Source organism: Salvelinus fontinalis, chromosome 13 (assembly GCF_029448725.1).
Source record: "Salvelinus fontinalis isolate EN_2023a chromosome 13, ASM2944872v1, whole genome shotgun sequence".
Classification (NCBI taxonomy): domain Eukaryota; kingdom Metazoa; phylum Chordata; class Actinopteri; order Salmoniformes; family Salmonidae; genus Salvelinus; species Salvelinus fontinalis.
In genome coordinates, this window is record NC_074677.1 from 25959096 (window position 1) to 25986419 (window position 27324).

General features: G+C 43.8%; 2 protein-coding genes across 5 annotated transcripts in view; both read left to right on the forward strand.

Annotated features, from left to right (window-relative positions):
- LOC129868310 (cytospin-B-like) overlaps positions 1 to 15626 on the forward strand; it is a 188060-nt gene extending 172434 nt beyond the window's left edge. For all 4 annotated transcript variants that reach the window (XM_055942173.1, XM_055942172.1, XM_055942174.1 and 1 more), the window contains 2 exons: positions 5727 to 5786; positions 14519 to 15626. In XM_055942173.1, coding sequence (XP_055798148.1) covers positions 5727 to 5786; positions 14519 to 14608 — 150 coding nt within the window. In that variant the 3' untranslated portion in view covers positions 14609 to 15626. The remainder of the gene's footprint in view (positions 1 to 5726; positions 5787 to 14518) is intronic.
- Positions 15627 to 15688: 62 nt separating this feature from the next.
- Positions 15689 to 27324, forward strand: part of adora2b (adenosine A2b receptor) — a 30707-nt gene continuing 19071 nt past the window's right edge. Inside the window, exons 1-2 of the mRNA XM_055942176.1 lie at positions 15689 to 17288; positions 17530 to 17988. Coding sequence (XP_055798151.1) covers positions 17669 to 17988 — 320 coding nt within the window. The 5' untranslated portion in view covers positions 15689 to 17288; positions 17530 to 17668. The remainder of the gene's footprint in view (positions 17289 to 17529; positions 17989 to 27324) is intronic.

The following is a 27324-nucleotide window of genomic DNA, read 5'->3' on the forward strand; positions in this document are numbered from 1 at the left end:
CCATGCCATGGGTTGGGTTTAGCAGCCCTGTGTTAATTCAATAAGCTCACCATAAACTAAAAAGGACTAAACCTAGGCACACGCACACACAAGCACACACACCTCGATGCTGCATGTTGTATGTGACAAATAAGACAGGTTGATTACTATGGTAACACCCTCACGTGCCACCCCGATGATAGCGATAAGGCTAGCCCACCCCCAGTGGGCCGTTCCATCTCAAAAAGTAAAAGAAACAATCTCAGATTGTTGTGAAATCGTTTCTGTAGTTACAAACAGATACGATTAGCATTCCTGCAACATTATTTTGTTGAAATATAATTTGATATCTGAGAAATTAAGCTAATTGATTCCACCCAAATTGGCCATTTTAATTCATAGGATTCATATAATATTCAATAAATATAGTACTGGACATCCAATTTGGAACAAACTTTTTTCTACCAATGAGTAAGACATGAGCAAACAAACAAAAATTGTCAAGCCACCCACGCCAATTCCACCTCAACAACCAGTATCGAGTATCAGTTCTCTGTCTGACAAGTAGTATGGAGTATTGTTTCTTCATACTATGTAATGTATTCCCAGCGATTTTGTGGATAGTTATTTTTCCCTGTTCAGAGAAATTAGGCATTGAAGTTATGAGGTTTATGTCCCGTCATACAACCTGATATAACCAGATTTTGACCACTAGATGGTGCTTTCGATTCTATTAGGTTTGTTTCCTTACGCTGTTAGCCGTTTATGGGCAAGTTATGACAACAGTCCATGCTTTGTTTTTTTTTAACTGGCCACTGTTTTAAATACAAACTTTTTAGTATTGTGGCACAAATCTAATGCAAGCCAATGGTACCTATTTGATCATTTTCAAGCTTCATGGCCAAATCATCCTAAAGTATCTAAAAATGTATTGTGTTACTCAATGAAGTTAATTATGATTTGGTCATGAAGTGCAAACATGCTAATATAGGTACCATTTGTACCATAAATGGAAAAAAAAATAGCATTTGAAACAGTGGCCAGGTAAACAAACCCAAAGCATGAATTCAAATCAAACTTTATTTGTCACATGCGCCGAATACAACAAGTGTAGACCTTACAGTGAAATGCTTACTTACAAGCCCTTAACCATCGGTGCAGTTCAAGAAGAGTTAAGAAAATATTTACCAAATAAACTCAAGTAAAAAATAATACCGTACCGAGTCAGTGTGCGGAGGTACAGGTTAGTTGAGGTAATTTGTACATGTAGGGTGAAGTGACTATGCATAGATAATAGATATAGGTAATAAACAGCGAGTAGCAGCAGTGTACAAAACAAATGTAAATAGTCCGGTGGCCATTTGATTAATTGTTCAGCAGTCTTATGGATTGGGGGTAGAAGCTATTAAGGAGCCTTTTGGTCCTAGACTTGGCGCTCCTGTGATGCAACCGGTCAGGATGCTCTTGATGGTGCAGCTTTAGAACTTTTTGAGGATCTGGGGACCCGTGACAAATCTTTTCAATTTCCTAAGGGGGATAAGGTTTTGTCGTGCCCTCTTTACAACTGTTTTGGTGTGTTTGGGCCATGATAATTCATTGGTGATGTGGAAACCAACGAACTTGAAACTCTCGATCCGCTCCACTACAGCCCCGTCAATGTTAATGGGGGCCTGTTCGGCCCGCCTTTTCCTGTAGTCCACAATCAGCTCCTTTGTCTTGCTCACATTGAGGGAGAGGATGTTGTCCTGGCACCACATTGCCAGGTCTCTGACCTCCTCCCTATAGGCTGACTCATCGTTATCGGTGATCAGGCCTACCATTGTTGTGTCATCTGCAAACTTAATGATGGTGTTGGAATCGTGTTTGGCTACGCAGTCGTCGGTGAACAGGGAGTACAGGAGGGGACTAAGTACACACCCCTGAGGGGCCCCAGTATTGAGGATCAGCGTGGCAGACGTGTTGTTGCCTACCCTTACCACCTGGGGGCGGCCTGTCAGGAAGTCCAGGATCCAGTTGTAGAGGGAGGTGTTTAGTCCCAGGGTACTTAGCTTAGTGATGAGCTTCGAGGGCACAATGGTGTTGAACGCTGAGCTGTAGTCAATGAACAGCATTCTCACATAGGTGTTCCTTTTGTCCTGGTAGGAAAGGGCAGTGTGGAGTGTGATTGAGATTGCGTAATCTGTGGATCTGTTGGGGCGGTATGCGAATTGGAGTGGATCTAGGGTATCCAGGAGGATGCTGTTGATGTGAGCCATGACCAGCCTTTCATTGCACTTCATGGCTACCGACGTGAGTGCTACGGGGCGGTAATCATTTTAGCAGGTTACTTTCGCTTCAATGGGCACAGGGACTATGGTGGTCTGCTTGAAACATATTACAGACTCAGTCAGGGAGAGGTTGAAAATGTCAGTGAAGATACTTACCAGTTGGTCCACGCATGCTTTGAGTACACGTCCTGGTAATCTGTCTGCCCCTGTGGCTTTGTGAATGTTGATCTGTTTAAAGATCTTGCTCACAGCTGATGCTCTCGTGCATGCTTCAGTGTTGCTTGCCTCGAAGCGAGCATAAAAGGCATTTATGTCATCTGGTAAGCTCGCGTCACTGGGCAGCTTGTGTCTGGGTTTCCCTTTGTAGTCCGTAATAGTTATCAAGCCCTTCCACAACCGATGAGAGTCAGAGCCGGTGTAGTAGGATTCAATTTTAATCCTGTATTGATGCTTTGCTTGTTTGATGGTTCGTCTGAGGGCATAGCGGGATTTCTTATAGGCGTCCGGATTAGTGTCCCGCTCCTTGAAAGTCGGCAGCTCTAGCCTTTAGCTCAATCCTTGATGTTGCCTGTAATCCGTGGCTTCTGGTTGGGATATGTACGTATGGTCACTGTGGGGACGCACTTATTGATGTAGCCGATGACTGAGATGGTATACTCCTCAATGCCATTGGATGAATCCCAGAACATATTCCAGTCTGTGCTAGCAAAACAGTCCTGTAGCGTAGCATCCGCATTATCTTACCACTTCTGTATTGAGCGAGTCACTGGTACTTCCTGCTTTAGTTTTTGCTTGAAAACAGGAATAAGGAGGATAGAATTATGGTCAGATTTGCCAACTGGAGGCTGGGGGGAGCTTGGTATGCATCTCTGTGTGTGGAGTAAAGGTGGTCTAGAGTTTTTTTCTCTGGTTGCACATGTGACATGTTGGTAAAAATTTGGTAAAACTGATTAAAGTTTGCCTGCATTAAAGTCCCTGGACACTAGGAGTGCCACTTTTGGATGAGCATTTTCTTGTTTGCTTATGGCCTTATAGAGTTGGTTGAGTGCGGTCTTAGTGCCAGCATCTGTTGTGGTAAATAGACACCTACGAATAATATAGATGAGAACTCTCTTTGTAGATTATCTGGTCTACAGCTTATCATAAGGTTCTCTACCTCAGGCGAGCAATACCTCGAGACTTCTTTAATATTAGACATTGTGCACCAGCTGTTATTGACAAATAGATACACAACCCCACCCCTCGTATTACCAGACAAAGCTTCTCTGTTCTGCCGATGCATGGAAAATCCCGTCAGCTCTATATTATCCGCGTCGTCGTTCAGCCACGACTCTGTGAAACATAAGAGAGTACAGTTTTTAATGTCCCGTTGTTAGGATAATCATAATCGTAGGTCATCAATTTTATTTTCCAATGACTGAATGTTAGCCAGTAGAACGAATGGCAGTGGGAGTTTACTCGCTCGCCTACTGATTCTCAGCCGGCAGCCCGACCTACTCCCCCTTTTCCTCCGTACTTTCTTCACGCAAATGACGTGGATTTGGGCCTGTTCCCTGGAAAGCAGTATATCCTCGTCCGACTCATTATAGGCAAAAGCTTCTTCCAGTTCGAGGTGAGCAATGGCTGTTCTGATGTCCAGAAGTTATTTTCGGTCATAAGAGACGGTAGCAGCAACATTATGTACAAAATAAGTAAAAGAATAAGTTACAAACAATGCAAAAAAACTCACATAATTGCACAGTTGGATAAGGAGCATGTAAAACGTCAGCCATCCTCTTCGGTCCCATCTTAATCGTACGCCATCGTCAATCAGATTGATGTACATAGACTGCTTACAGTGTAAGGAAACCAATTTGTCATTTTGTAATTCGTGTGATCTATCCCTTTAATATTGAGGAGGGGGGATCACACTTGTTTCCACCTAATAACAGTTACAGAACCATCTAGTGGTCAGAACCTGGTAATTTCAGGATGTATAATGGGACTAGAGTTTTTCCTAGCCACCTTGCTTCTACATCTGCATTGCTTGCTCTCTGGGGTTTAGGTTTGATTTCTGTATAGCACGTTGTGACAACTGCTGATGTAAAAAGGGCTTTATAAATAAATGTGATTGTTTGATTGACATAAACCTAATAACTTCAATGACAAATATTTCTCTGAGCAGTGGGAACAGCCATCACCAAATTTGGTGGGAATACATGACATAGTAAGAAAAAAATAATACTCCAAGCCGCAGCTCCATATTACTTGTCAGACATGGAGAACTGATTCTGTATACCGGTTGTTGGGTAGGATTAGCATGGGGTGTCCGTGGGTGGCTTTTGACATTTTTGTTTCCTCATGTCTTACACATTGGTAGAAAAAAGTTTGGTCCAAGCCGGAAGTTGGGTACTATATTTATTGAATATTATATGAATCCTATAAAATAAAATGGCCAATTTGGGTGCACTCAATTAGCTTAATTTCTCAGAGATCTAATTATATTTCAACAAAATAATGTTGCAGGAATGCTTATCTTATCTGTTTCTAACTGCAAAAGAACATTTCAGAACAATCTGAGATTGTGGGTCTCATGGCTTGCTGAAATTGAAATAGGGGCAGCAGATAGCCGAGTGGTTAGAGCTTTGGTTGCTGGATCGAATCCCTGAGCTGACAAGGTAAAAATATGTTGTTCTGCCCCTGAACAAGGCAGTTAACCCACTGTTTCCTGGTAGGCTGTTATTGTAAATAAGAATTTGTTCTTAACTGATTTGCCTAGTTAAATAATTAAAATTACATGGAATGACCTCAGTGAATTTTTCAGTGAGGGCTGTGTGTTGGCTTTAATGCATTCTGCTGAGCCACTTCCTAGTTCCTAGGCCCCCTTTGACAGCAGAAGTTCTCCTTTCCTAGAATGTCATCTTCCATTCATCCAAGCTCTCTGTCATGGCTGAAAAGAATGTTATTTATACCAAAATATTTACTGTTGGACTCCAACACCATGGTGTTCAGCCTCTTCATGCAGCAGTCATTATGGGCCTGTCCAAAGCAAACAACCTAGGCTATCTGTTCAAAAATAATATTGAAATAGGTCTTGAATGTTTCCTAGTCCCAGCCAAAGACAAACACTTTGATGGTCAAAGTAATTCTACGTCTCAGAGAGGTCAGTGACTCTTTGCTCTCCTCCCCCTCTCCCCGTTCCTCTCCCTCCACCTCATGCAAACAGTTTGGTGTAGTTTCCAGAAGGAAACTGTGTGTTTAGAAGTTGTTTTCTTTGGAGATGTGTTCTGTTTGTTGCTGTTTGCAGCGCTCTGTGTGATAATGAGTGAGGAAGAAAAGGAGGGGGGGAGAAGGTGGGAGGAGAGGAGGAGGGCCCTGCAGTGTGTTATGAGTAAGGAGGAGGAGGAGGAGGGAGCCTCTGTAGTGCGTTATGAATGACGAAGAGGAAGAATAGGAGGAGTGAGGCCCTCTAATGATCAACCCTGTTTGTTTTTCCTACAGGGGCGGAATCTGTCCCTGGCGTTTCAGGCTGCAGAAAGCATCGGCATCAAACCCTCCCTGGTGAGTTGAACTGAACAACCAGAGACCAGACAATACACCAAAGTAGCATAGACGCTTTGATCTGGTTTATTACTAAACAAATTACCTGATTTGATTAACTACACAATGACTATGCTGCTTTGATTCATCTACAGAAGCAACATTTGATTAGATCATTGCATTTTATCGAGTGATAGAGTGATCAGCGTTCAATACCATAGTCCCCTCAAAGCTCGGGACCCTGGGATTTAACTCCAACCTATGCAACTTGATCCTGCACTTCCTGACGGGCCGACCCCAGGTGGTAAGGGTAGGCAACAACACCTCCGCCACACTGACCGTCAACATGGGGTCCCCTGACAACTGCGTGGCCAAGCACGACTCCAACACCATCATTAACTTTGCTGACAACACAATGGTGGTCCCGATAAAGCATCTTACTTTGACCAGTTTCGCACAGCAGGAAAATAATCCTGCAGCAAGAGGAAATGTGAATTATTGTGTGGATTATAATTAATTATCATTTTTGTAGGGGTTGATACATTTTTTGTTAGGGCAAATCAAGTCTGAAATATTAAAGTGGAAATTACAAACTTTAGAAGCATTTTTAAACCTTGAATACACTAGAAGTTTGCATTTCCTGCAACAACAGGGTGATCAAATTAAGATCCAACACCTGTAGGCCTGATCACCGACAGCGATGAGACAGCCTACAGGGAGGAGGTCAGAGATCTGTCAGCATGGTGCCAGGACAACAACCTCTCCCTCAATGTCAGCAAGACCAAAGAGCTAAACGTGCACTTCAGGAAACTGGGGGGGAACGACCCCATTCACATTGGCATGGCTGCAGTGGAGAGGTTCAAGAGCTTCAAGTTCCTCAGGTGTCGACATCACTTAGGACTTTACATGGTAAAAACACACCGGCACAGTCGTGAGGAGGCCGCAACAGCGCCTCTTCTCCCTCAGGAGGCTGAAGAGATATGGCATGGGACCTCAGCTCCTCAAGAAGTTCTGCAGCTGCACCATCGAGACACTGTGGACTGGCTGCATCACCACCTGGTATGGCAACTGCAACCGTAAAGCTCTACAATAAATCACTGGGGCTGAGCTCCCAGCCATCCAGGACATTAATACCAGGCGGTGTCTGAGGAAGACCCGGATAATTGCCAAAGACTTCAGCCACCCCAGCCATGGACTGTTCTCTCCGCTACCTGCTGGCAAGCGTTACCAGAGCATCAGGTCTTGGACCAACAGGCTCCGAGACAGCTTCTATCACCAAGCAATAAGACTGTTGACCAGCTAACCAATGGCTGCCCACCCTCACCCACAGACTACCTGCACTGACTCTATCTGCACTTACATTGCCCACTCACAGGTCTCTATACACACACTCACACATACTTACACTGACATTCTCTCACACACACACACACACACACACACACACACACACACACACACACACACACACACACACACACACACACACACACACACACACACACACACACACACACACACACACATATTGACGCTACACACCGACATACACACACACACACACCATTGTATTCATATACTGCCCATACTGTCTATAAACCATTTATATACAGTAGCAGTACTCATTCAAGGGTTTTTATTTATTTTTAATATTTTATACATTGTAAAATAATAGTGAAGACATCAAAACTATGAAATAACACAAAGGAATCATGTAGTAACCAAAAAAGTGTTAAACAAATCAAAATATATATTTATATTTGCGATTCTTCAAAGTAGCCACCCTTTGCCTTGATGACAGCTTTTTCACACATTCTCTCAACCAGCTTCATGAGGTAGACACCTGAAAAACATTTCAATTAACAGGTGTGCCTTGTTAAAAGTTAATTTGTGGAATTTATTTCCTTCTTAATGCTATTGAGCCAATCAGTTGTGTTGTGACAAGGTAGGGGTGGTATACAGAAGATAGTTCTATTTGGTAGACCGGTGGAAATCTGTCCTTTGATCTGATGAGTCTAAATTTGAGATTTTTGGTTCCAACTGCCGTGTCTTTGTGAGACAGAGAATAGGTGAACGGATGATCTCCGCATGTGTGGTTCCAGCATTCCAGGTGAAGCTGGTTGAGAGAATGCCAAGAGTGTGCAAAGCTGTCATCAAGACAAAGGGTGGCTACTTTGAAGAATCTCAAATATAAAATATACTACTACATGATTCCATATGTGTTATTTCATAGTTTTGATGTCTTCAGTATTATTCTACAATGTAGAAAATAGTAAAAATAAAGAAAAACCCTTGAATGAGTACGTGTGTCCAAAATGTTGACTGGTGCTGTGTATATATATATATACACACACAATGGCTTGCGAAAGTATTTATCCACCTTGGCATTTTTCCTATTTTGTTGCCTTACAACCTGGAATTAAAATAGATTTTTCGGGGGGGTTGTATCATTTGATTTACACAACATGTCTACCACTTTGAAGATGCAAAATATTTTTGTTGTTGTTAAACAAGCAAGAAATAAGACAAAAAAACCTGAAAACTAAAGCGTGCATAACTATTCAACCCCCAAGTCAATGCATTGTAGAGCCACATTTTGCAGCAATTGCAGCTGCAAGTCTCTTGGGGTATGTCACTATAAGCTTGGCAGATCTAGCCACAGGGATTTTTGCCCATCAAGGCAAAACTGCTCCAGCTCCTTCAAGTTGGATGGGTTCCACTGGTGTACAGCAATCTTTAAATCATACCACAGATTCTCAATTGGATTGAGGTCTGGGCTTTGACTAGACCATTCCAAGACATTTAAATGTTTCCCCTTAAACCACTCGAGTGTTGCTTTAGCAGTATGCTTAGGGTCATTGTCCTGCTGGAAGGTGAACCTCCCGTCCCAGTCTCAAATCTATGGAAGACTGAAACAGCTTTCCCTCAAGAATTTCCCTGTATTTAGCGCCATCCATCATTCCTTCAATTCTGACCAGTTTCCCAGTCCCTGCCGGCGAAAAACATCCCTACAGTATGATGCTGCCACCACCATGCTTCACTGTCGGGATGGTGTTCTCGGGGTGATGAGACGTGTTGGGTTTGCACCAGACATAGCGTTTTCCTTGATGGCCAAAAAGCTACATTTTTGTCTCATCTGACCAGAGTACCTTCTTCCATATGTTTGGGGAGTCTCCCACATTGCTTTTGGCGAACACCAAACGTGTTTGCTTATTTTTTCCTTTAAGCAATGGATTTTTTCTGGCCACTCCTCCGTAAAGCCCAGCTCTGTGGAGTGTACTGCTTAAAGTGGTCCTATGGACAGATACTCCAATCTCCACTGTGGAGCTTTGCAGCTCCTTCAGGGTTATCTTTGGTCTCTTTGTTGCCTCTCTGATTAATGCCCTCCTTGTGTAACGGATGTGAAATGGCTAGCTAGTTAGCGGGTACGCGCTAGTAGCATTTCAATCAGTTACGTCACTTGCTCTGAGACTTTAAGTAGGGTTGCCCCTTGCTTTGCAAGGGCCGCGGCTTTTGTGGAGCGATGGGTAACGACTGTGCTTCGTGGGCGACCGTTGTTGATGTGTGCAGAGGGTCCCTGGTTCGCGCCCGTGTCGGGGCGAGGGGACGGTTTACAGTTATACTGTTACATTGATGCTGTTGACCCGGATCACTGGTTGCTGCGGAAAAGGAGGAGGTTGAAAGGGGGGTGAGTGTAACGGATGTGAAATGGCTAGCTAGTTAGCGGGTACGCGCTAGTAGCATTTCAATCAGTTACGTCACTTGCTCTGAGACTTTAAGTAGGGTTGCCCCTTGCTCTGCAAGGGCCGCGGCTTTTGTGGAGCGATGGGTAACGACGCTTCGTGGTTGACTGTTGTTGATGTGTGCAGAGGGTCCCTGGTTCGCGCCCGTGTCGGGGCGAGGGGACGACGTAAAGTTATACTGTTACACTTGCCTGGTCCGTGAGTTTTGGTGGACAGCCCTCACTTGGCAGGTTTGTTGTGGTACCATATTCAATCCATTTTTTAATAATGGTTTTAATGATGCTCCGTGGGATGTTCAAAGTTTTTTATATTTTTTTATAACCCAACCCTTAACTGTACTTCTCTACAACTTTGTCCCTGACCTGTTTAAAGAAGCTCCTTGGTCTTCATGGTGCGCTTGCTTGGTGGTGCCCCTTCCTTAGTGGTGTTGCAGACTCTGGGGCCTTTCAAAACAGGTGTATATATACTGAGATCATGTGACACTTAGATTGCACAGGTGGACTTTATTAAACTCATTATGTGACTTCTGAAGGTAATTGGTTACATCAGATCTTATTTAGGGGCTTCATAGCAAAGGGGATGAATACATATGCACGCACCACTTTTCCGTTTTTAATTTTTTATTTATTTATTGAAACAAGTAATTTTTCCACTTCACTTTTCATTTCACTTCACCAATTTGGAACATTTTGTTTAAGTCCATTACATGAAATCCAAATAAAAATCCATTCAAATTATAGGTTGTGATGCAACAAAATAGGAAACAACGCCAAAGGGGATAAATACTTTTGCAAGGCACTGTATATATATTGTTCGTTCTGATATTTATTTGTAATATTTTTATTATGTGTGTATTGTTATCGTATTGCTAAGTCTAACTGCATTTCGCTGCACCTGCGATAACTTTGATTTGATTCTAATAGTAATGAATGCAAATCCTTCTGAGTCAACACACACATGAGTAATAGTTATTTTAAAATAAATATTTGTACTGTGATTTCCCTGTAAACCTAGTGGAGGGGATATCTGTGTGGATGTATCAGGCTTAGGCATTGGTACACTATGTGTTCTTTATGACAGTGTATGTTAGGTCTAGTGGATGTTAACTTAACTTGACAATGGTGTTTTCCATGGCCTACATTATATGTGGCGTTTTGTCCTCAGTGCATGCAAAGAGCAAGCCAAGGCTCACTATGGTAGCTGGGTGTTTGGGAGAGTCAGGTTTGTTACAGTCAGGATGCAAGTTGGGTCTAGCTAGCTAATAATAGATCGTTTTTTTTACATTTTAAAAATGTATTTACTTACTTGAATAGGTTCTCCCACTGTCTCCGATTTTTGGATCCTTACAAAAACGAAATAATGGGAAATCTTTTAGGTGGTAGCAAAGCGCAGCCAGCAGCCATGTGGACAAATGGGGACAAGGGAAAAAAGTGTGTTTGTCACCAGAGCAGTTTAGAACGTGTTGTGACATTTGACTTTACCAGTGTAATTTCAATAAATATAAATCACAGACTGTCGGAATAAAGTGTACTGTCAGTACACTTTATAACTTGAAAACTGTCACTTTAAACTAGAATAGACAACAACAACCCAGACGGAAAACAGTGACGCACATAACACACAACACCCCTTCTACGGGCGTGTGGGGGAGGGTTCTTGAAATGCAACTGTAACCGATGTGAAATGGCAAGCTCGTTAGCGTGGTGCGTGCTAATATCGTTGTTCCCCTTGCTCTGCAAGGGCCGCGGCTTTTGTGGAGTGATGGGTAATGATGCTTTGTGGGAGGCAGTTGTTGATGTGGGCAGAGGGTCCCTGGTTCGAGCCCAGTAAGGGGCGAGGAGAGGGACCGAAGCTATACTGTTACATAACATCTAATCAAAATCTTGTCGCTGGGAGTCAACAGACCATTCAAACCGTTTTTGCAAAAAAATATATCTCCAGACCTCCAAGGAATTCATTGCAACATTGTGATTTTGGAGGTATGGCAACACGAGACTACCGAAGTCCAAACCAACTGAATGGCTGTGTCAAGACGTTTGCCAACCAACTAAGTCTTAGGCCTCGATTCAATCAGATCGAGCGTTAATGGCGTTTTGAGGTGTAACTGCGGTATGAAATGACAAATCGGCGAGTGCTGCTTTGTGTGTCACTAATTACTCCCTTCTTTATCCATACCACATTAGAAGTTGGGGTGGCAGGTAGCCTAGCGGTTAGCGCGTTGGGTCAGTAACCGAAAGCTTGCTAGATCGAATCCCTGAGCTGACAAGGTATAAATCTGTTGCTCTGCCCCTGAACAAGGCAGTTAACTCACTGATCCTAGGCCGTCATTGTAAATAAGAATTTGTTCTTTTTATTTTATTTTATTTCACCTTTATTTAACCAGGTAGGCTAGTTGAGAACAAGTTCTCATTTGCAACTGCGACCTGGCCAAGATAAAGCATAGCAGTGTGAACAGACAACAACACAGAGTTACACATGGAGTAAACAATAAACAAGTCAATAACATGGTAGAAAAAAGAGAATCTATATACAATGTGTGCAAAAGGCATGAGGTAGGCAATAAATCGAGTAATTACAATTTAGCAGATTAACACTGGAGTGATAAATCATCAGATGATCATGTGCAAGAAGAGATACTGGTGTGCAAAAGAGCAGAAAAGTAAATAAATAAAAGCAGTATGGGGGGTGAGGTAGGTAAATTGGGTGGGTAGTTTACAGATGGACTATGTACAGCTGCAGCGATCGGTTAGCTGCTCGGATAGCAGATTTTTAAAGTTGTTGAGGGAGATAAAAGTCTCCAACTTCAGAGATTTTTGCAATTCGTTCCAGTCGCAGGCAGCAGAGAACTGGAAGGAAAGGCGTCCAAATGAGGTTTTGGCTTTAGGGATGATCAGTGAGATACACCTGCTGGAGCGCGTGCTACGGGTGGGTGTAGCCATCGTGACCAGTGAACTGAGATAAGGCGGCACTTTACCTAGCATAGCCTTGTAGATGACCTGGAGCCAGTGGGTCTGACGACGAACATGTAGCGAGGGCCAGCCGACTAGGGCATACAGGTCGCAGTGGTGGGTCGTATAAGGTGCTTTAGTAACAAAACGGATGGCACTGTGATAGACTGCATCCAGTTTGCTGAGTAGAGTATTGGAAGCTATTTTGTAGATGACATCGCCGAAGTCGAGGATCGGTAGGATAGTCAGTTTTACTAGGGTAAGTTTGGCGGCGTGAGTGAAGGAGGCTTTGTTGCGGAATAGAAAGCCGACTCTAGATTTGATTTTGGATTGGAGATGTTTGATATGAGTCTGGAAGGAGAGTTTGCAGTCTAGCCAGACACCTAGGTACTTATAGATGTTCTTAACTGACTTGCCTAGTTAAATACATTTTTTAAAATAAGTTCAATAATAACAGGCGACTGCATGTTTTCATTTTCATTTGGATGGGGGATTCAAATTGCCAATGATAAAATGCAATTGTGTTCGTTGTCCGTATCTTATGCCTGCCCATACCATACCCCACCGCCACTATGGGGCACTCTGTTCACAACGTTGGCATCAGCAAACCGCTCGCCCACACACACATGGTCTGCAGTTGTGAGGCCGGTTGGAAGTTCTGCCAAAATCTCTAAAACGACGTTGGAGGCTGCTTATGGGAGAGAAATTAACATTCAATTCTCTGGCAACAGCTCTGGTGGACATTCCTGCAGTCAGTATGCCAATTGCACGCTCCCTCAAAACTTTAGACATCTGTGGCATTGTGTTGTGTGACAAAACTGCACATTGTATTGTGGTCTTTTATTGTCCCCAGCACAAGGTGTACCTGTGTAATGATCATACTGTTTAATCAGCTTCTTGATATGCCACACCTGTCAGGTGGATAGATTATCTTGGCAAAGGAGAAATGCTCACTAACAGGGATGTAAACAAATTTGTGCACAAAATTTGAGAGAAATTCGATTTTTGTGCGTATAGAACATTTCTGGGATCTTTTATTTCAGCTCATGAAACATGGGAGCAACGCTTTGCATGTTGTGTTTATATTTTTGTTCAGTGTACATTGTTTATGGGTTTCCCAGATCTATGCCATTGTCATGAAACCCAAACGAACGCTTTCAGCCCAGACGACAGACTGATTACGTCTAACAGTTGACCGTATGGTAGTGGTGACGCACTAGTAAACACAACTAAAGCTAATGTAACAGTTTAACTTTAGTCCGTCCCCTCGTCCCGACCCGGGTGCGAACCTCTGCACACATCAACAACTGACACCCACGAAGCATCGTTACCCATCGCTCCACAAAGGCCGCGGCCCTTGCAGAGCAAGGGGAACCACTACTTCAAGGTCTCAGAGCAAGTGACGTCACCAATTGAAAGGCTATTAGCGCGCACCACCGCTAACTAGCTAGCCATTTCACATCCGTTACACTCACCCCCCTTTCGACCTCCTCCTTTTCCGCAGCAACCAGTGATCCGGGCCAACAGCATCAATGTAACAGTTTAACTTTAGTCCGTTCCCTCGCCCCGACACGGGCGCGAACCAGGGACCCTCTGCACACATCAACAACAGTCACCCACGAAGCATCGTTACCCATCGCTACACAAAAGCCCTTGCCGGAGAACCACTACTTCAAGGTCTCAGAGCAAGTGACATCACCGATTGAAAGGCAATTAGCGCGCACCACTGCTAACTAGATAGCCATTTCACATCGGTTACACTAAGGCTGCTATATAAAGCTGACCCAAACCTGGCTAGGGCTGCTCTGAAGGCAGTGTCACAGTAAAGAACAGGTAGTCTGACCCTGTATAAGCCAGCTTGTTTCTCTAAGGGCTAAGCCTTCGATGTCTGTCTCTCATTATTATTATCTCTGATTTGTGTCAATCTTGTATATTATATAATATATGTAGAATATGCCCATGTTTATATATAGCATCAATGTATGACATTTTGTATTATGCTCCTACATCATACTGTTGAGTGAACTCTATTTTTTCTCTGTCTGTGTGTTTGTCCTTGCAGGACATTGATGAGTTGATGCACACGGACAGACCGGACTGGCAGAGTGTCATGCAGTACGTTTCTCAGATCTACAAGTACTTTGAGACTTGACCAGAGAAGAGGAGGAGGAGGAGAAGGAGGATTAGGAGGAGGAGGAAGAAGAAGAGGAAGAATGGAGGCACAGCAGCACTTTTTGTCCGGTCCAAGTCTCCTTCTCTCAACATGGAACCCTAGAACCCTGTCTCAACCCCCTCAACACTTGCATCTATCTCAACACTAAACGCACGAAGAACCCTCCTGTTCATTTGAAGTTTGATCTTGCTTACTGTTACTGTTTTGTACATAATGGTACAATTGACGCTGAGTGTCAGAATGCTGAATTCTCTGACTGCATATAAGAAGACATGCTGCAATTATATTGGAATGTTTATGTTGAAGTCCAATGATTATTTTGAAATTATACTTTAAAGGGAGAGTTTGATTTTACATGAGAAGCCTATATCAAATAAAATTGCCTGGTTTCTGTTTATCCAAAAGAAACCATTGCCTTTGTTTTTGTTATGAGACCGACCCGTGTTGCCATCTATGATGTCATACTAAAATGAATTGACAACACTACATGTAGCTCTGAATAATTAGATTTTACATTCACTTTTATGTTATTATTAATACAGAATGTATTTGCTGTTTGTACGCTGTGGGACTGACTGACTGACTGACTCAATCAAACCATTGTATGATGTGTCCTTTAGCAAGTGTTGTTTCTAGTTCTTGCACAGCAATATGGTTTTGTCTCCAGCAAGCATCTTTCAGCTGGAGCTATCATACTGGGGATGGTCGAATGAACAAGAACTGCAAAATGTATTCAAACTATGACATTTGTGAAAATGTTATCCAAATGTACCATGAAGGACACGTTATACTATCTGGAATCAATCAAACCACCTTGAATTTGCAGCTTCAGTTATGGTTTGTAAAGAAGGAAGTGCTGTATAGTGTTTATTTATTTACATATGTGCTGGGAAATGTGAGAATGATGCAGGAAATGCATGTGAGCATTTTTTATTTACTGAGATTTCAGAGATTTACTCAGAGGTGGATATTGTTAAATAAATTATTTTGTCAATCAGCACTGGTCATTCTCACACTTTCTAGTGTGTGTGTGTGCGTGTGTGCCTGCATGTGTGCTAGTGTAAAGGATGTGAAATGGCTAGCTAGTTAGCGGGTACGCGCTAGTAGCGTTTCAATCAGTTACGTCACTTGCTCTGAAACCTAGATGTAGTGTTGCCCCTTGCTCTGCAAGGACCGCGGCCTTTGTGGAGCGATGGGTAACGATGCTTCGTGGGCGACCGTTGTTGATGTGTGCAGAAGGTCCCTGGTTCGCGCCCGTGTCGGGGCGAGGGGACGTACTAAAGTAATACTGTTACATTGGTGCCGTGACCCGGATCACTGGTTGCTGCGGAAAAGGAGGAGGTTGAAAGGGGGGTGTGTGTAAAGGATGTGAAATGGCTAGCTAGTTAGCGGGTACGCGCTAGTAGCGTTTCAATCAGTTACGTCACTTGCTCTGAAACCTAGATGTAGTGTTGCCCCTTGCTCTGCAAGGGCCGCGGCTTTTGTGGAGCGATGGGTAACGACGCTTCGTGGGTGACTGTTGTTGATGTGTGCAGAGGGTCCCTGGTTTGCGCCCGGGTATGGGCGAGGGGACGTACTAAAGTTATACTGTTACACTAGAAGAGATTGGTTGTCATCTGAGTGAGTTACTGTAGGTACCCATATATTCATTTCCCCTCTCCTATTGTTACAGGCTATAGAGGGAAGTGGACATGTGTTTCATGATTGGAAGAAGGCTTTTGATATAATCCGGAATAAAAGTAGCCTACATAAATTAGAGTACCAGTAAATAACACCACATGAGAGGTTATGTTACAGATTTCAACATTGCACCTAATATTATTTGATTTGTGTTGCAGCAGGGTTGTAGTTAGTGTTGTCAGTATCTATCGCCCTGACTGGTACCACTTTTAATTGGGTTTCCAAAAAGCCTATTAAACCCTCTATGCCAGGGTTGTAAAAGTATTTATGTATGGGAAAACAGAGTGGGAAATGGAGAGGTATTTTTGTTTTGCCATCAGGGCCCTTCTTATTATCCTAATGCATTTCTAAAGTTACTCCATAGTGCAGACAGGCTGGTACATGCCATTCAAACAGGTGAGTGTATTCTCTATCCTGCATGCAAACCTCACTTAAAAAGAAGTAGAGGATCCTAGACTGACAATATATATATATAATCCTTTGATCATTCTGACTCAGGGAGGACAGTTACAAGTGGGTGGAAATTTAAGTGGATGAATCAATCCACCACATAATTTAGACATTCGAGAAGGGATAGCCTTGAAATTAAAGACATATGTAGATGCCTTGGGTGGGATTTTGCCTGCACAGTAAAAAACTACTACATCAACCTGAAAGCAAGTTGGTTCATTGTTTACACCAAATTTAATGGGCGCGTAACGGGTGCCTAATTACGCTTTTACACATGATGACTCTTGTCTCAGCTTCATTAAAGGGGAACTGTGGTTTGCAGAATTGCATGTCGTCTGTAGACATCGCTGAATTTGAGGCGTGGCTAGCCTACTCTGTAATATTTTTTTTCTCGTTACTTCAAATGCCATGTGTTGAACGGAACTAGTGAGTCTCCAAAGTGATTCTCCAATACCGCCGCGCAACAGATACTTGGAGGAGTGTAGTATATTTTCAAAGGACTGGCAAATAATGCAAAGTTTCAAGAGGGGTAAGCAACCCAAAAAAGAAATTCAGAAATTGTTTGCAGATATTAGTTTTCATGTTTTTAATGTCTATTGGCTAACATGTGGCTTGGTTAGACTAGTTGTAATAGGTTACCATATCGTTTTTGTTAGACGCATGATAACCGATACGAAGCTGCAAATAATTCACATTTCAAACAATTGTAGTTACAGGGTTTTCTTTGGAGAACAGTAAAGTATCCTATATGGTCTTTTTTCTTTTCACAGATGGCTGTTTTCGCAAACCATACTTTTGGAATATTCTTGGAATACAGCAAAAATACTATCTCTTTTGGACCCACTAGAACAGTCTGCCTTATGACACTTTTATTTCTGACAGACCTAATGTTCTGAAATATTTTCTGAGATGATTCAGTACTACATTGTATTTGAGATATTTATAGCTATTTTATCCATCTCTGGCAATGTATTGGTTTGCTGGGCTGTCGCCATCAACACCACTCTGAAAACCACTACGAACTACTTTTTGGTGTCTTTGGCTGTGGCAGATATTTTGGTGGGTTGCCTTGCCATCCCCTTTGCCATAACCATAAGCATCGGTATATTTTTGGACTTCTATGGATGTCTTTTCCTGGCCTGTTTTGTTTTGGTACTGACTCAAAGCTCAATTTTTAGCCTCCTTGCAGTTGCAATTGATAGATATTTGGCCGTCAAAATACCCCTCAGGTGAGTACCCTATCATGCATTTTGATAGCTAGACAAACATTGAGCGTCTGTGTTTTGTGATTTAAGTGAATCAATAGCATGTACTTAGGAGTAATTAAGGAACGATACAAATAATTAACCTGTTACAAATAATGTTTTTCAAGACTGACTTCAATTAGGGCTACTTTACTGACCTTATTGTATCATGTACACGTGTAAAATGGCGTTAAGATAAAGGACAAGAACAATACAGTAGACAACACATTCACAATACAAATTCATAACAGTTAGCCTGCAAACAACATTTAACGAGTCGTTAGGACAACCCCGGGAATGTCACAAAATGGTTGTCTAAAGTGGTCAGGCCACTGTGTCATTGTCCCCTAGAGGTTTTGTCTAGTTCCCGGTTCGGCCCAGGGACATTTTTAGGACATTCTTGGGACGTTGTGTCATGGTCTCTTGGAGGTTTTGTCTACTTCACGGTTTGTCCAGGGGACATCAAAAGGATGTTTTTAGGGCGTTCTTGGGATGTTGTGTCTTGGCCCCCTGGAGGTTTTGTCTAGTTCTCCGTTTGTTCTGTGTACGTCCTCAGGTTTTCAAGATGTTATTTCATGGTCCACTTGAGATTTTTGGCTAGTTCCCAGGCTTGTTCCAGGGACATCCCTTAAAAAGGTTTTTGAGGCGTTCCCAGGACATAATTTTTGCCTGTCATCGGGACGGCTCGGGATGGTCACAGGGGAATGTTCTCGGGACGTCATTGTAAACACGTCAGAACATTTTTAGGATGTTGCCAGGACATTCAGTGTACCAGTTGTCAGGACGTTGCCATATGGACCCAAAAGAACGTTCTTTAATTCTTACGGCTGAGATCCCGTTAACGGGATCGACTTGACAACAGCCAGTGAAAGTGCAGGGCGCCAAATTCAAACAACAGAAATCTCATAATTAAAATTCCTCAAACATACAAGTATTTTACACCATTTTAAAGATAAAGTTGTTGTTAATCCCACCACAGTGTCTGATATCAAAAGGCTTTACGACGAAAGCACACCATCTGATTATGTCAGGTCAGTACATAGTCACAGAAAAACACAGCCATTTTTCCAGCCAAAGAGAGTAGTCACAAAAAGCAGAAATAGAGATACAATTAATCACTAACCTTTGATGATCTTCATCAGATGACACTCATAGGACTTCATGTTACACAATACATGTATGTTTTGTTCGATAAAGTTCATATTTATATCCAAAAATCTTAGTTTACATTGGCGCGTTATGTTCAGTAATGTTTTGCCTCCAAACATCCGGTGATTTTGCAGAGATCCACGTCAATTTACAGAAATACTCATAATAAACATGGATAAAAGATACAAGTGTTTTACATGGAACTTTAGATAAACTTATCCTTAATGCAACCGCTGTGTCAGATTTTTTTTTAACTTTACGGAAAAAGCACACCATGCAATAATCTGAGTACGGTGCTCAGACACAAAAACAAGCCATACAGGTACCCGCCATTGTAAAGGCAGTCATTGTTGTTCTCCCCCTTAGACGAGGAGGAGCATGGATAGGACCAAGATGCGGATTGAGGGAAATAAGCCATCTTTTAATGACAACAGCAAAACACGACACTACAAAACTACAAAACAACAAATGTGACTAACCTTCAACCGTCCTGTGAGGACACAGGAACAAACACCCACAAAACCCCAGTGAAACCCTGGCTGCCTTAGTATGACTCTCAATTAGAGACAAACGATAACCACCTGTCTCTAATTGAGAATCATACCAGGCCGAACACAAAAACCAACCTAGAAATACAAAACATAGACTGCCCACCCAAAACACACGCCCTGACCAAAAACACATACAAAAACAACATAAAACAGGTCAGGACCGTTACAGAACCCCCCCCTCAAGGTGCGAACGCCGGGCGCACCAGCACAAAGTCCAGGGGAGGGTCTGGGTGGGCAGTTGACCACGGTGGTGGCTCAGGCTGAGGGCGAGGTCCCCACCCCACCATAATCAATCCCCGCTTCTTTATCCCCCTCCCAATGACCACCCTCCCACTAACACCACCTAAATGAAGGGGCAGCACCGGGATAAGGGGCAGCACCGGGATAAGGGGCAGCACCGGGATAAGGGGCAGCACCGGGATAAGGGGCAGCACCGGGATAAGGGGCAGCACCGGGATAAGGGGCAGCACCGGGATAAGGGGCGGCAGGTCCTGGCTGAGGGACTCCGGCAGGTCCTGGCTGAGGGACTCCGGCAGGTCCTGGCTGAGGGACTCCGGCAGGTCCTGGCTGAGGGACTCCGGCAGGTCCTGGCTGAGGGACTCCGGCAGGTCCTGGCTGAGGGACTCCGGCAGGTCCTGGCTGAGGGACTCCGGCAGGTCCTGGCTGAGGGACTCCGGCAGGTCCTGGCTGAGGGACTCCGGCAGGTCCGGGCTGAGGGACTCCGACCGGTCCTGGCTGAGGGACTCCGGCAGGTCCTGGCTGAGGGACTCCGGCAGGTCCTGGCTGAGGGACTCCGGCAGGTCCTGGCTGAGGGACTCCGGCAGATCCTGGCTGGACGGCTCTGGCAGGTCCTGGCTGGACGGCTCTGGCAGGTCCTGGCTGGACGGCTCTGGCAGGTCCTGGCTGGACGGCTCTGGCAGGTCCTGGCTGGACGGCTCTGGCAGGTCCTGGCTGGACGGCTCTGGCAGGTCATGGCAGGACGGCTCTGGCAGGTCATGGCAGGACGGCTCTGGCTGGTCATGGCAGGACGGCTCTGGCTGGTCATGGCAGGACGGCTCTGGCGCTAGGCAGACGGCAGACTCTGGCCGGCTGAGACGCACTATAGGCCTGGTGCGTGGTACCGGAACTGGAGGTACCGGGCTGAGGGCACGCACCTCAGGGCGAGTGCGGGGAACAGGAACTGGGCACACTGGACTCTCGTGGCGCACTCTAGGCCTGGTGCGTGGTACCGGAACTGGAGGTACCGGGCTGGAGACACGCACCATAGGGAGAGTGCGTGGAAGAGGAACAGGGCTCTGGAGATGCACTGGAAGCCTGGTGTGTGGTGTAGGCACTGGTGGTACTGAGCTGGGGTGGGAAGGTGGCGCCGGATATACCGGACCGTGAAGGAGGACACGTGCTCTTGAGCACCGAGCCTCCCCAACCCTACCAGGTTGAATGGTCCCCGTAGCCCTGCCAGTGCGGCGAGGTGGAATAGCCCGCACTGGCCTATGCAGGCGAACCGGGGACACCACCTGTAAGGCTGGTGCCATGTACGCCGGCCCGAGGAGACGTACTGGAGACCAGATACGTTGGGCCGGCTTCATGGCACTCGGCTCGATGCCCAACCTAGCCCTCCCAGTGCGGCAAGGTGGAATAGCCCGCACTGGGCTAAGCACGCGTACTGGGGACACCGTGCGCTTTACCGCATAACACGGTGTCTGACCAGTACGACGCCCTCTTACTCCACGGCAAGCCCGGGGAGTTGGCTCAGGTATCCAACCCGGCTTCGCCACACTCCCCTTTAGCCCCCCCCCCAAGAAATTTTTGGGTGAGCCTCTCGGGCTTCCGGCCTCTCCTATGTGCTGCCTCCTCATACCAGCGCTCCTGGGCTGTGGCTGCCTTCCTCTCCTCCCGAGAGCGGCGATTCTCTCCAACCCTTCCCCAGGGTCCCTTTCCGTCCATGATCTCCCAAGACCATTCCTCCTGTGTCCAGTGCCTTAGTTCCTTTTCTCTCTCCTCAATCCGCTTGGTCCTGTTATGGTGGGTGTTTCTGTAAAGGCAGTCATTGTTGTTCTCCCCCTTAGACGAGGAGGAGCATGGATAGGACCAAGATGCGGATTGAGGGAAATAAGCCATCTTTTAATGACAACAGCAAAACACGACACTACAAAACTACAAAACAACAAATGTGACTAACCTTCAACCGTCCTGTGAGGACACAGGAACAAACACCCACAAAACCCCAGTGAAACCCTGGCTGCCTTAGTATGACTCTCAATTAGAGACAAACGATAACCACCTGTCTCTAATTGAGAATCATACCAGGCCGAACACAAAAACCAACCTAGAAATACAAAACATAGACTGCCCACCCAAAACACACGCCCTGACCAAAAACACATACAAAAACAACATAAAACAGGTCAGGACCGTTACAGCCATGCTGTGGAGTCAACAGAAGTCAGAAATAGCATTCTAAATATTCACTTACCTTTGATGATCTTCATCAGAATGCACTCCCAGGAATCCCAGTTCCCCAATAAATGTTTGTTTTGTTCGATAAAGTCCATAATTTATATCCAAATACCTCCTTTTTGTTCGCACGTTTAGGTCACAAATCCAAATTCATGATGCGCAGGCCAGACGAAAAGTCAAAAACTTCCATTAAAGTTCGTAGAAACATGTCAAACGATGTATAGAATCAATCTTTAGGATGTTTTTAACATAAATCTTCAATAATGTCTCAACCGGAGAATTCCTTTGTCTTTAGAAAAGGAACGCAGCTACCTCACGGGGGGGGGGGGGGGGGGGCTCAGCTCTCATTCCCTCATCCTTCACAGTAGAAGCATCAAACAAAGTTCTAAAGACTGGTGACATCTAGTGGAAGCCTTAGGAAGTGCAATATGACCCCATAGACACTGTATATTGGATAGACAAACCTCAGATTTCCCACTTCCTGGCTGGATATTTTCTCAGGTTTTTGCCTGCCATATGAGTTCTGTTATACTCACAGACATTTACATTTACATTTAAGTCATTTAGCAGACGCTCTTATCCAGAGCGACTTACAAATTGGTGCATTCACCTTATGACATCCAGTGGAACAGCCACTTTACAATAGTGGCACAGACATCATTCAAACAGTTTTAGAAACTTCAGAGTGTTTTCTATCCAAATCTACTAATAATATGCATATCTTAGCTTCTGGGCCTGAGTAGCAGGCAGTTTACTTTGGGCACGTTATTCATCCAAGCTACTAAATACTGCCCCCAGCCATAAGAAGTTAAGAAATAAATCTTCCTACTGGCCTACCTGGGTATGCCCACTCTGATTTCATTACACATCACCATTTGTTACTGTTGCTGAGCCCATTATGGCTGTGATTGGTGAACCACCAATCCATTCAGTGGTCTTTGTCTGTTGGCAAGGTTAGGGACATACACACAAACAACCCGTCTTACAAACAGTGATCACATTAGCATCTTTGACATACATGATTACATTGTGCATGTTCATACATGTACAGTAATCATTCTTCACCATGTTGTTACCTGGGATTTTAACTGCATTCCTATCATCCCTCTATGCCACCACATCTGTGTCTATAACTATTGCTACACTTTGGGCTCTATTCAATCTGTATTGCTGAAGCGCTAGAAATTTAAAGGTAATTTCAGATTGAGCCGACATATGCAGCGTTTACCGTATCTGCTATTGTGGGAACATTGCCTATACATTTTAATCACCCTGTAATGCTGAACTTCCACAATACGGATTGAATAGAGCCCTTTGTTTGAACTTGCTCTCAGCTCTCTTAGACATACAGTACCAGTCAGAAGTTTGGACACACCTACTCATTCAAGGGTTTTCTACATTGTAGAATAATAGTGAAGACATCAAAACTATGAAATAACACATATGGAATCATGTAGTAACCAAAAAAGTATTTTATATTTTAGGAATATCACACCTGGCACAAAGTATTGTCTTGTACTGTTTTTCCTGCAGGTGGGTGCCTTATACCTGCACCCAGATGAGAGTAGTTAGAAGTCCAGGTTGAGGGTGTGGCTTGGGTCTTAATGGATTTTGTGAGCCTTGTTGAGGGCCCTAACCTTAAAGATCTCATCCAGGCCTGTCTGTCTGACTCCAAGTACCTTGCTTGCTGTGGTGATAATCCTTCTCAGCATGTTCTTCTGACTGACAGTGGCATGACCAAACCAACAAACCATGCAAAAAGTTAAAAATCTCAATGAAATATTTGTAAAACAGAGTCTGTATAGTACAGTCAACATGAAAAGAGACCCGTGTCTCTGCTGACCCTTTTTATAACGGCACAAGGCGAGACCCAGATGCAGACACGGGAGGCAGATGGGTTGAGTCTTTGATATTTATTAATAATCCAAAAGGGGTAGGCAAGAGAATGGTCGTGGACAGGCAAAAGGTCAAAACCAGTTCAGAGTCCAGGAGGTACAGTGTGGCAGGCAGGCTCAAGGTCAGGGCAGGCAGAATAGTCAGGCAGGCGGGTACAGAGTCCAGAAAACAGGCAAGGGTCAGAACCGGGAGGACTAGCAAAATAGAATAGGAAAGGCAGGGAAAAACACACTGGTTGACTTGGAACATACAAGACAAACTGGCACAGACAGACAGAAAACACAGGTTTAAATACCTAGGGGATAATGGGGAAGATGGGTGACACCTGGAGGGGGTAGAGACAAGCACAAGCAGATCAGGGTGTGACACTTTTTGTAGATCAGGCCTGCACATTTACTCCACTGAATCTTATTGTCCAAGAGGACACCCAGATATTTGTATTCAACTACAAACTCTATGTCCTGACCTCTGATAGATGTTGCAGGGGTGGGTGTTGTCCACTTCCTGAAATCTATACACATGTCTTTGGTCTTGTTGGTTTTGAGGACCAAGTGTGATTCATCACACCACTCTACAAAGTCATTTAGGATTGGGCCACGGTGTTCATCATCATAATGCAACAGGCTGATCAGGGCATTGTCATCAGCAAACTTGATGAGGTGTCTGTCAGGATGAGAAAGTACAGAAAGTGTACAGGACTGGGCACAAAACACATCCATGTTGGGAGCCTATGCTGGTGGGGATTTTGTCTGACACATGGGGACCCACCTTTCAGTTTATTTATTTGTCCCTCAGTAACAAGGTTTCCATCCAACCTTTTTATGCAAGTAAAATACATGTTGGATAAGAAATGTCACGACAGGCCTGATGGAAACAGCAAATTTGTCAGTAAACTTTCCAAATGCCGACAAAACAAAATAACCTAGACAAGGTGGGATCTTTCTGTGTCTTAAAATGTATTATGCCAGAAATGGCAATGGAAATGCCTTTATGCACAAATATTGATATAATAGCCATCAAATCGAAGTAAACTTGGAGTCACGCGATAGATAGATTCTGTGGTTCTCCCACTACAACACTGGAAACTATGCAGATTATTAAAATACAGATTAAATATATTATGATGAACTTCACAGGGTGGTGAAAGTGCAGGTGATCTTGATGCTCCTTTCCAATAAATATTGAGGGTCTTATTCTGGTGAAATGGTGGTCGATACTTGGCTGCAGTTTGACAAATACAAATAATCTAGTTTTTGTGCATAATAATCTCATCATGTAGGTTATCCTACCCGCACTGTATCTGCTAACTGTTGGCTAGAGCGCACGTGCCACGACCAGAGTGGACACATTCGCTATTTAACGTCACATTTTTTGTGACAAAACCATCAGTAATGGAAACCCATTTAACTTGTAAAAGTTTTTTATGTGCACTACGTCATTATCTTTATGCAACCAGTACATTTGAGGGAAAGACATATCTAGTGGGAAAATGTGCATATTGTTTTTATGCAGATTTTGGAATATTCACATAAATCTGTTGCCAATTGGATGGAAACCTAGCTACTGCAATAGAAACTGTCAATTTGAACCGATTTAGGAGATGCCATGCCTTTGATTTATAATAATCCATAAATCAAGGTAAACTTTTACTTGTAATCAGTGGTATAGAAGTGATGTCTCTGTTCAAAATAGAAAATATGTTTGTCTGTACTGATATGGTTTTAGGACTAATTCAGTAGTCTTGAAAAAAAATGTGAGAGAAGGACATTGGCGGTTAACATTTTACTTCAGGCCTACAGCCTTGGGGCCTATAAAAGTCTGGGGCACTGAATAAATGTTATAAAAATAAGGCAATGTAAAATAGGCCTTAGTTGAGACCAGGTATTAAGCCTGCGGTCCGATATGACCGTGGCTCATCCAGAGTGCGCCTCCTTGTGCTGCCCTAATATTTCCAAAGACAAAGCAACTTAAAAAAGCTGCAGTCGAAGTAGATCAAGACAAGTCATTTAGGTGTACAGGCTTCAACACACCACACAGACCAACGCATTCCTGGGGGTTTCTTTTGTGACTGTTAATCTTCATTGTGTAGATAACCCTATACTTTCAGTAGGCCTATAAAAACCTATGTTATAGTATGGGGGGCACTGGGCTCTGGCTTTTTTTTTGATAGGCCATGGGTACCTGAAGAGACATTGGAAAAGCAGCTGTAGATAATTTTTACAAGGTTGTAATGGCATATTGACGTACACCTTGAGGCACCGCCCCTGGTACACTTTAAAGGGCGCTATAGTAGATCATCAGACCTCTCCCTCCCTCTCAGCGTCTGAGACAATGGCTGGGCCCACTGGATCGATATCTAGCCGGCTGGCCTCAGAGTGTCATCTTATTGATATAGAGCTGGAGGCAGCAGAGGGGCACACTGGTGGTGGCACACAGTCTGGTGGTGGCACACAGTCTGGCAGCCCAATGACAGAGGAGACAAATCGGTTCAGATAGAGAAAAAAATCTTTGCACCTTCTGTCTCACAAGACAAGAACTGGGACATCAAACTGCAATTTCAAAATAAATACCCAGCTATCAGCATAAAGTATGACTAAGGTCAGGAGTTTCTCCTGCTCACAGGCCTAATTGGTCCTGCAGCCAGGAGGAAAACTAAAGGCCCTAACTAGACGTGATCACCTGTATGTGGCCACCTAAAGTAACAGTGAGGACACAGAGGAGGCCAGTTTTGCAGAATCAAACCGCATAGATTCATAGACTTTAAGAACTCCACTTGTTATCAAATTATGTAAGAAACACTCTAACAACGGTAAATGTAATAACTTTTCTATTTGTAATAACTTTAGATTTTTTAAATGAATCCATTAAATGTAATAACTTGCCGGTAAGCGTAATAAAATGTTTAACGGTAAACGTAATAACTTTTCCCCCTAAATGTAAAAATTATTACATTAACCGGTGAGTAACAAATTTTTTATGAATAATGTAATAACTTCAATAACATTCAAAAATCTATGTTTTTATGTACTACTTCCCTCAATTTGATGCACATACCACCCCCACTGCCAATCACATCACAGACAAACTCATGCACATCATACAAGAATACTCATACGTTACATAGAGACACTCACAAGCACACATTGAAATGTACACACAAGCGCACACACACACACACACACATATTTGGGTAACACTTTACTTGATTGTTATTAACCAAGCTTATTTTTACGTTATCCGGTGGGTATTACGTTATTAGGTCAGTAGC